Source organism: Oenanthe melanoleuca, chromosome 18 (genome assembly GCF_029582105.1).
Source record: "Oenanthe melanoleuca isolate GR-GAL-2019-014 chromosome 18, OMel1.0, whole genome shotgun sequence".
NCBI classification, from domain to species: Eukaryota; Metazoa; Chordata; class Aves; order Passeriformes; family Muscicapidae; genus Oenanthe; species Oenanthe melanoleuca.
In genome coordinates, this window is record NC_079351.1 from 3510067 (window position 1) to 3520101 (window position 10035).

The 10035-nt window shown below is 44.8% G+C and overlaps 1 protein-coding gene across 2 annotated transcripts; it reads left to right on the forward strand.

Annotated features, from left to right (window-relative positions):
* Window positions 1–2258: 2258 nt before the first annotated feature.
* Window positions 2259–9785, forward strand: DDX5 (DEAD-box helicase 5). 2 transcript variants are annotated; one of them, XM_056505746.1, is made up of 13 exons: window positions 2259–2537; window positions 3967–4132; window positions 4280–4376; window positions 4461–4594; window positions 4714–4779; window positions 5219–5360; window positions 5438–5598; window positions 5753–5925; window positions 6113–6223; window positions 6423–6484; window positions 6563–6622; window positions 7873–8097; window positions 8625–9785. In XM_056505746.1, exons 1-13 carry the CDS (start codon window positions 2506–2508, stop codon window positions 9008–9010), a joined length of 1815 nt encoding a protein of 604 aa, XP_056361721.1. In that variant the 5' UTR covers window positions 2259–2505; the 3' UTR covers window positions 9011–9785. The 2 variants fall into 2 exon arrangements, with proteins under 2 accessions (XP_056361721.1, XP_056361722.1); XM_056505747.1 differs by having other exon boundaries at window positions 2330–2513.
* Window positions 9786–10035: the final 250 nt, after the last annotated feature.

The window sequence follows — 10035 nt, forward strand, 5'->3', positions numbered from 1 at the left end:
ACCTTAGAAAGATTAAACAGTACTGTGACAGGAGTCATCAAGTTGTACACAAACAAAAAAAAATTAAGCTGTGTTAAGATAAATGCAATAGAACGGAAAGATAATTTGTTGTTTTTACAGCCTTTGCAAAAATCTTTTTCAGACTCATCAGGAACAGGAAGCCTCTAGGTTCAGAAAGTGACGAGTATTAATAGGGGTGTTTGTGGACAAAAATCTTTCACAAGCCGTAAATAAGTCAATACTGAAGAAAAACTGGAGACATTTCTCTATTAGAAATTTGCTGGGATAGTATTAAGAAAAGTCAAGTTGGAGTGTTATTGAAAGAAAAAAATTATTACAACAAAAAATGATTGAGCAAGGTGGAATTCCAAATTGCTGAGGGTTAAACAGCTGTGGCTATTCATAAACAAAATAAGCCTGACTTAGGTGTTGCTCTTGAGGACGATGCCTTGGGTTTTAGGTTTTATATTTTTCCAAATTCTCTACTGCTTAGTGTTTAACTCTGAAACTTCTTACTAGGTGTTAGTAAGTTCTTTTCACAGGATAGTTAGACAGTTAGTTAGACAGATAGTTAGCTAGAGAATCAAGGACACTGATACCCAAAAAGCAGAAACAACAGCAAGGGAAAGCCAGGGGGCTGATAGTTCATGCCACAATATGTAGATGAACCAAAATTTATAAAAGTGTAAAGACTTGTGACTAGGATCCATCTTGAATTTGATTTGGGTGTAGCCCTGGCCGGGTTCTTGCACTGCCCAAGGTATATCCTTTCAATAGATACGTGTTTTATCTCTTGTGCTCTGCTTAGCCTCTGTTCCAGGTGAGCCTTTCCAGGCATCATAATACCATGCAGACCTGTAGTCTTTGTAAACCTTACTCTATTCTTAGCAACAATTTAAAAAAATTGCTAGAAAATAATAAACAACAGATGAAAAACATCCTTGTACTTTCATTACGTAGATCTGTATGGGGTCCGGACCTTAAATGCTGTGAATTTCTTGTCAATAAAGAAAAAAATGGCAAGAGGAATTAGAAGTGTGGAATCGCTTTAAAAGGAGGAAAAATTACACTGCAGCTTTGGTTTATAAAGGAGGTGGCTTAGAAGATATTAATGTCCACAAACAGTATAAATAAACACAAAATTATTACTCGCCATTTCTACTAACTCATTGTTTTGTTCCCCTTGCTCTTATCTCACAGTGTGTTGAAAATGAAAGTAAATGTTTTTCAGGTTGCAGACACTGAAACTGTAAAACACAGTGTCATGGTATCTTACAAGCTAAGGGCATAAATAGAACCAAAATGTGAAGAAATGGCCATCAAATACAGTTATTTTTGTCCCAGAAAAGCTTTAAAGCACAGATTGCTAGAAGGTGGGAGGATATAAACGGGAAGTGTTGTTACGGCACTTCTTCCTTATGTTGTTTTCATTTTTTTCCCCTCTCTGCCTGGAACAGGTGGCTGCGAGTGTTTGTGCTTCAAACTTCAACTCTTGGGTGTGTAAAGCCTCAGGTCACCGGACATTTGCCTGGCAAAGCCGGGTGGTGAACAGCAGAGTCCGCGTGGGGTATTGAATGTTTTTTTCTGCTGCCTTCTGAGCAGCGTTTCAGCGCTGCTGCACCTCAGATGACCTTTGACTCAGGTTACTGGCTCTGGTGTGGAATTCATAAAAGATAACACGGGTAACTTTAGAGGCATATATTTATAAATACTCTGTTTACATACATGTTTATAAGCATTTTTTAAAAGTAATGGGTAACAGTATGAAAGAACTGGCCTGAGAAGGTTTGATGTTATTTTGTGTCCAGCTCTCCAGGATCTGCATATCTGGCTCCTAATGACAGCAAAAGTCACAGGTGGGCAAGGGGCCAATCTACCGTGAAGGATCAGTTATTAGTTAAAATGCCTATTAGCTAAAAGTGCGGGCTCCTCTCGAGCTATTTCAGAATTTTCAAACATCTGTGAGAACTGGGGGACTGCACTGCGGACATCAGGGTCCGGCACCGGCCTGCCGAAAGTTATGAGGAGCTGAGCTGCGTTCTGAGCACGCCGGACGGCCGAAAGCCTGCACTTATGGAGGCTGGAAGAGAGAATTCTCCCTTTCCATTTCCGTCCCCCTCAGGCCGGGATGCCCTCAGCGAGAACGAGGCTCCCGCCCGCAGCGGCCCCGCGCAGGCGCGGGCGGAGGGTGGGGGCGCTCCCCGCGGGGGGGGCACTTCCGGCCGCGAGCTCAAAGCCGGTCTACCGGGCGAGCCGCGGCCACGCCCAGGCGGAAGAGGGCGGGGCCTCGGGCCAGCTCGGGCCGCTTACATAACGGCGGGGGTGGGGCCTGCGCGTGCGTCACGCGCCGGCTCCCGGCAGCCCCCGCTGCCCCCATATATAACCGGCGTCCGCGCGGCCGGGCGCCCACAGTGAGCGGCCCCCGCCAGCGGCGCCGGATCTTTTGCAACCCATCGCTACCCGCTCTAAGTGACCGGAATCGCCTCGCCCATCGCCACCATCGCCATGCCCGGGTATTCCAGCGACAGGGATAGAGGGTGAGTCCGGGGGCACGGCCGGCGCCAGCCGCCGCCAGCGTCCGGACTCTGAGTCTGCCCGTGGGGCTCTCGGGGTTGTTTTTCAGACGCTTAAGATGGCGGCGGGGCGGGGGTTGGGCCCTGAGCCCTTACCTCAGCCCTCCCGCCGCGAGGGGTGGCCGGGGGAGGGCATCGGGCTTTTTTAGGCCACCGATTATGGGGGACCGTATTGGTTCCTTCGCTTCAGAGCATCCCCCACGGGTGTGCGACCGCTGAAATTAACGCGGGGCAATTTAAATTTTTTTTTTTTTTTTTTTTTTTTTTTTTTTTTTTTTTTTTTGCCTTTTGGGGAAAAAAGACTCGCCCTCACCCCCCCTTGGGGCCGCCCCCCCCAAGCATGGACAGTCCCTGCAGAGCCCGATTCCCCCCGCTGAGAGCGGCGGGCGGGCTGGAGGTTTGTGGGTCAGTGGGTTGGCGGTGCCGAAGCCTTGGGGACCTCTCGGCAGGGCGGTTCCTCTCCCTCCCTTCCCCCTCCCAAGGCTCGGGCTGTGGCCGGTAGGAGCCGGCCGGCTCGGCTTTGTGTTGTGTAAGCGGATGTTAATGGCCGGCCTCGCCATGCGGTGGCTGAGTGGAATCAAAATGCCGGCTGTGCTGCTGCTGCCGCCTTTGTTCCTCCTCCTCCTCCCCCCGCCCAGCCCCGGCTCTAAAATGGCAGCGGCTGGAAAATGTGGCGTAGACAGAAATGAGAGACAAAGGAAACAGCGCTGGCAGGAAGCAGCGGCCGCTCGGGGAGCGCTGTGTTGTGCTGGGAAGGATCGTTCCTAGCGCTCGCCCGGCCAAAACTGGGAAGCGATCGGGGCGGGGGAGGGAGCCCCGTGCTCGGATCCAGCGCACGGCTCAGCGCGGCTCCGAGCTGCGCCTCGCGGCTTTCGAGAGCAGCCTTCTCCGAACGGAGGGGCCGAACCTGAAATGCGAATAAAGCGCAAGGCATTAGAAAATGTCGCTGTTAAAAGAAGTCTGTCTTTTGCGGCATTAAAAAAACGGTTTACGGGAAAGTTTTGCCAGTGTTTCATAACTGCCCCTGCCCGCTTTCAGCAATAGGAGTGTCGCTAGGACGAGAAACCATTTTGATCACGGAGTAGTGCCAAGGTTTCAATGCGTTACTTTGCTTGTTGTAACTTGCTGTTCGATTGCATTGTTTGGAAATATAAATATAAATATAAAACGTTATATTAGCTTGTGAATAAGAATTTTGGCCAAAGGCAGATTGTAGCATCTGCAGCTTAAAAGTATGGTTTTTGAAGTTCTAGTGTTCTGCAACTTCAGTAGGTACAGTTTATACTTCTGAATTGTAAAGCTAATGGGTAGACTGCGGAGATGGTGATGAAGTTGTTCAGGAAGAGGACCAAAATGCTTCTCTTGCATTCTATGTAGCGTTCTTTTTTTCTAGGTTTGGAGCCCCTCGTTTTGGAGGAAGTAGAGGTGGACCTCTCTCTGGGAAGAAGTTTGGAAACCCTGGGGAGAAGCTTACAAAAAAGAAATGGAATTTGGATGAGCTGCCCAAATTTGAGAAAAACTTCTACCAAGAACATCCGGATGTAGTTAGACGTACTGCGGTATGTACCTGATGTGGCTCAAGCAAAAGTAAACAGAAAGTGCAAACATGTTGAGGGTCATGGGGCCCAGCTGGCACAGATGGGGTAACTTAAAATAAAACTTCGGTATCAGAGCTTATTTCTAAAGACGTGTGTTTTATTTTGCAGCAAGAAGTTGAACAGTACAGAGCGAGCAAAGAGGTCACAGTTAGGGGCCATAACTGTCCAAAGCCAATTATCAACTTTTATGAAGCAAACTTCCCTGGTAAGTGAAGACAAGCTTATTGGTAGTTCTTCAGGCTGGATTAGGGCAACATCTGAATCTATATGTTTGAATTTTCTCTTCAAGCAAATGTTATGGAAGTAATTCAGAGGCAGAATTTCACTGAACCAACTGCTATTCAAGCACAAGGTTGGCCTGTTGCATTGAGTGGACTGGATATGGTTGGAGTGGCACAGACTGGATCAGGGAAAACACTCTCTGTAAGTGTTGATTATATGCTGGAATACTGTTGAATTTCAGTAGTGACAGTATGGCCATCCTAGTGCAGGCTGGACACTTACAGGAAAAGGTTGTAATGAGACTTTTTTCTTCCAAACAGTACTTACTGCCTGCTATTGTGCATATAAATCATCAGCCATTCCTGGAGCGAGGAGATGGACCTATTGTGAGTATTCTTAAATGAAAGGGGATTTTAATTTCTAGGGAATGTGACTGTATTTTACAGTCTTAGTTGGCTATGCTCATAAAAGTGCTCAGCTACATTCTGTTTCTTTATGAATAAATGGTTCCAGTTGGGGTAGTTTCCCAAGCAGATTCTATAAACTGTTTGGATTGCCCTGATAATAGTACAGAACAGGAATAGTTGTTCGATTTTGTGTTATGTTTTGGAAATTGATACCCTCTGAAAGTTAGTGACTTTCAGCTATCTTTGACATGTTTGATGAGTGTTTGGTGGCAGTTGAGAAGCCTGGTAACTTGGTTTGCTGGTTTGGCTACTCAAATTTACTTCAGTCAGTCTGGCATTGAACTTTACAGTCAAAATTTATGTCAGACTAGGATTTTCCAATGGGTATTGAACTAAAAGCTGGGCATCCTATTTCTAGTGTCTTGTGTTGGCACCAACCCGTGAACTGGCTCAACAAGTGCAGCAGGTAGCTGCTGAATACAGCAGAGCGTGTCGTTTGAAGTCCACGTGTATTTATGGAGGTGCTCCAAAGGGACCACAAATCCGTGACCTGGAAAGAGGTATGGATCAGCCTTGGTGCATCTCTGTCTGTGGCAGTGTGGAAACTGCTTCAGCTGATGGGACTGCTTGTTTTTAGGTGTGGAAATCTGCATTGCAACCCCTGGAAGACTTATAGATTTCTTAGAAGCTGGAAAGACCAATCTCAGGAGGTGTACTTACCTTGTCCTTGATGAAGCTGACAGGATGCTTGACATGGGATTTGAACCTCAGATCAGAAAAATTGTGGATCAGATTAGAGTGAGTATAAATGGTTCATGCATTTATTACTATAGCAGATATAAACTACTGCCACTACACTTTTTAAAGCAAGGGGCAGTGCAAGTCTGGGTACTTCTGGTTGGGCATTTAATTAAACCATATACTGATCTTTCATTGGTCTGATCTTCTCCAGCCTGACAGGCAGACTCTGATGTGGAGTGCCACATGGCCTAAAGAAGTGAGGCAGCTGGCTGAAGATTTCTTGAAAGAATATGTGCACATCAACATTGGTGCACTGGAACTGAGCGCAAACCACAACATTCTTCAGATTGTGGATGTGTGTCATGATGTAGAGAAAGATGACAAGTAAGTGGTCCTTGGGGCTGAAGCATTCCATGCTTTTTGTCAGTTTTACTTTACAAACTGTAAATGAATGAATGCCTTATTATGAGGGATTTTTGACAGTAGTCCACAATAACTTCAGGCAAGAAATCGGTTTGAAGTTGTACAGTAGAAAGCAGTCTAAGCTCTAACCATAATCTCTCAATAATAGGCTTATTCGTTTGATGGAAGAAATCATGAGCGAGAAGGAAAACAAAACAATTGTTTTTGTGGAAACCAAAAGGCGTTGTGACGATCTTACCAGAAAAATGAGGAGAGATGGGTGAGTAATAGCTGGGACTTCACTGAGCAGCCCCAATAGTCTGAGTGTGCTCTGACACCACAGTTAAGAATTGAAACTGTCAAGACACCAGCTGGCTGTCAGTTACAATGGCCAGGCTGGAATTTGCCAGTAGCCCAGTCTTTGACTAATGAAGCCACCAGAGGAATGTTCTTGGGTCAATTGAGCTCTGTGTTTTCAGGTGGCCAGCGATGGGTATTCATGGTGATAAAAGTCAGCAGGAGCGAGACTGGGTTCTAAATGGTGAGTATTTTGGCAATTGCTGCAAACATCTGACATGTGCTACTTCAGGAAAAAACTGATTTACTTCTTGTGTTACAGAATTCAAACATGGAAAAGCACCAATCCTGATTGCTACAGATGTTGCATCCAGAGGTCTAGGTTAGTAAAACTCGTAATGCCAGTTGCCCAAAGCTTTTAAAGAAAGTCTATTGCTTTCTTTAACCTCTGCATTTTTCTAAGTTTTCTTCACATAAAGGTGCAGTCTTTGTGGCAAGGCCTAGGCATGACAATCGGAGGACTCGAGGGGGATGGAGGACTAGTGGAAATGATCGGCTGGCTGCTTCCAGTCAAATAGAGAGGTGAAAGCTTGAGAGCATTGTGTGCCAGTAATCTTCAAAAGGCAAAGATCATCCTTTAAACTACTACCCCATAAACTGTTCTCTCATGAAAAAGCAGTTTCATTCACAGTTCACTTTGCCCTGGTATTCTCTTCTCTCCATGCTTTGCATGATTTGCCATGGTGCAGTACTGTTAGTTTTGTGCATACTGTCTGCTGTGATCTGTGGGTCTTTGAATTTCAGTGAGTTTTTGAAATGTTGAAGAACATAATTTTAAACTTCAATGTTCAATGAAATTTTTTTCAACCATGAAATGGAGAGAGCAGCTTTAAAATGTACTAAGCCTTGTACAAATTGGTGAGTACTGGCACATGAAATCTGAGAATAAAAGTCCACCTCTCACTTTAACAAGTGGGGCAGGAAAGCAATATGGCTTTTCAATGCCTTTGAAAGTCGAAGTTCCTCCACCCATACATAGTCGTCATGTCGAGACCTGCCAGAGAGAGACACATTCTCAAGTGAACCCTGGCTTCTTGGAAGTGCTTGCCTAGACGAGACACAGTGCATAAAAACAACTTGGTGACTTTGGGGGGACAGGTATGTTTTTCTTGCAGCTGCGGTTCAAAGGTCTTGGCAAGACAAGCAGTGTGGCCCCTTTTTTTGAGCTTCTAATGAGTGTGTATGTGAAGGACCTTGTATGTTTTTACTCTAAGGTCCTCAAATGAGCACATGAAGAGGCTGCTGTGAGATTAGTGGCCCTACTGCAAGAAGCTTTCAGATGTCACTTGATGATTTGTAAAGGGGACACTTGAGTTGGGAATGACAAGCAAATGCACACTCCTTTATGGTAAGGTTTTGGATCACAGGGTGGGTGATGAGAAACGGGATCAGACGGAGTGTGCGTAACTTTTCCTTTCCACAATACTCTTGCAGAAATGGATGATTCTAACACTGTTCTTTGCAGCCATTATTCCTTTTAAAATACTCTTGTCTAATGTTTATCTTCGATTTGGCTGTTGTGGTGTGCAAAACTTTGTACCTCGTTTTTTGCCACACTGCAACACTTTACAGATGTGGAAGATGTGAAATTTGTCATCAATTATGACTACCCTAACTCCTCAGAGGACTATATCCACCGAATTGGACGAACTGCCCGCAGTACCAAAACAGGCACAGCATACACATTCTTTACTCCTAACAATATTAAGCAAGTAAATGACCTCATCTCTGTGCTTCGGGAGGCTAATCAAGCCATCAACCCCAAATTGCTTCAGCTGGTTGAAGATAGAGGTTCAGGTAAGGGCTGTTCTTGATAGCAGTGTATAGCTTTCCTCAGAGCACAAAATGGAAACTTCAGATTCCACCTCCAGCCTCTCTTCAAAATAACTGTGGAAGGTGGTTTAGTGACCAGTTACTGTGACCTCAGAAGGTATTAATTAACACAAAAACTGAAAAAAAAGCACCTGTATGCTCCTAGTCTGCTGTGGTGCACCTATGGCTAGGGCAGGCCAAAGAGGCACTTCTTATTTGCCTTGAAATAAAACACTTGTGGACTCAGTTTTGTGGCTTTGTCTCTTATGGCTTGGAAAAAGATGGACCCAAGTGTCCTGCTGGCAAGGTAAAAGTCAATCTTTGCCTTGATGCCATGACTTGTGTTATGGGGGAAGAGTGTATGACTCCTCAAAAGTGAGACAGCTTTGTCTCTGGAGTCCAGCAAGTACCTGGAAAGCTTCTACAGTAGGTTTGAATTACTGGGACAGAAAATGCTTAGCTGAACTGAAGAGCCTTTATAATACACATAACTGTCTTGTCTCTTTCACTAGGTCGTTCCCGAGGTGACCGACGTGACAGATACTCTGCGGGCAAAAGGGGTGGATTTAGTAGTTTTAGAGAGAGGGAGAACTTTGAGAGAACCTATGGTGCGCTAGGCAAGAGAGACTTCGGAGCAAAAACCCAAAATGGGGCTTACAGCGCCCAGAGTTTCAGCAATGGAACTCCCTTTGGGAATGGCTTTGCAGCTGCAGGCATGCAGGCCGGCTTCAGGGCCGGCGGTAACCCTGCAGGAGCGTACCAGAACGGCTATGAGCAGCAGTATGGCAGTAACATTGCCAACATGCACAACGGCATGAACCAGCAGCAGTATGCCTACCCTGCCACTGGTGCTGCTCCTATGATAGGTTACCCCATGCCCACAAGTTATTCTCAATAACTTAGTGTATTTAAATGTCTCAGTTTTTCATAATTGCTCTTTATATTGTGTGTTATCAAAACAGGATAGTTATTTAAGAAATGGGAAATGCAGAAATGACTGCAGTGCAGCAGTAATTATGGTGCACTTTTTCGCTATTTAAGTTGAATATTTCTCTACATTCCTGAAACAATTTTTAGTTTTTTGTACTAGAAAATGCAGACAGTGTTTTCAAAGTAAATGTACAGTGATTTGAAATACAGTAACAGAAGGCAGTGCATGGCCTTCCAATAAAGATATTTGAAGACCGATTTTTCTTTCAGATGACAATTTTCTCAACATGTGCACAACTTTACATTAATGAAATGTCAAATGTTTTTATATTAAATTCTAGAAAGGTTTCTCAACTGTGTTTGATTAAACATTTAAGCTTATACAAATACCAGCCTTGCCTTGATTGGGCTAGATTGCTTAGCATGGCAGGCTCTGCTTCGATGGGGAAGAAAATTAAAGCTGGCTTCTAAGAAAGTATTTGGAAATTGTTCTTCCTTGTCTCACTAGCGTAGGGCTAGTTCTTGGAAAAGATCAAAACTCTGTAGTGGTGTTGCTAACAAGCTGCTACAAGCGTAGGAAGCTTCTGCAGCACCGTAACCGTCGCCTTCACACGAGCATATGTGCAGACCAGGCTTGAGTGTTGTGTACCCACAGCTGCCAGGCGTTGTGAGTTAGCATGCAGGCTTCTGAGCTTCAGAGAAACGGGAAGATCTTAGTATTAAAACTTCAAATTATACTTAAACTGGTATTGAGCAGTGATTTCTTTATGGAAGTGGTGGGAGGGCATTGGGCTGTTGATCCATGAAGATGCCTCATGGATTTTTTTTTTTTAAGGACTTTTAATATGTGCAAATGACTCTCAAATCTCAAAGCACTGTCCATGCTGAGTGAAGCAACAGCATTTCCTTGATGAGCAGAACTGAAATAGTACTTGATCCTGGGGTTAAAGTGCTTAATGCTTTCAAGCACGCTATATTAAAATTCCAGTTAAT

Coding starts and splice junctions, on each gene's coding strand:
- DDX5 (XM_056505746.1), top strand. CDS start 2,506: ATGCCCGGGTATTCCAGCGACAGGGATAGAGG. Junction 4,133..4,279: donor ATGTAGTTAGACGTACTGCG/GTATGTACCTGA, acceptor TTTATTTTGCAG/CAAGAAGTTGAACAGTACAG. Junction 8,098..8,624: donor GGTTGAAGATAGAGGTTCAG/GTAAGGGCTGTT, acceptor CTCTTTCACTAG/GTCGTTCCCGAGGTGACCGA.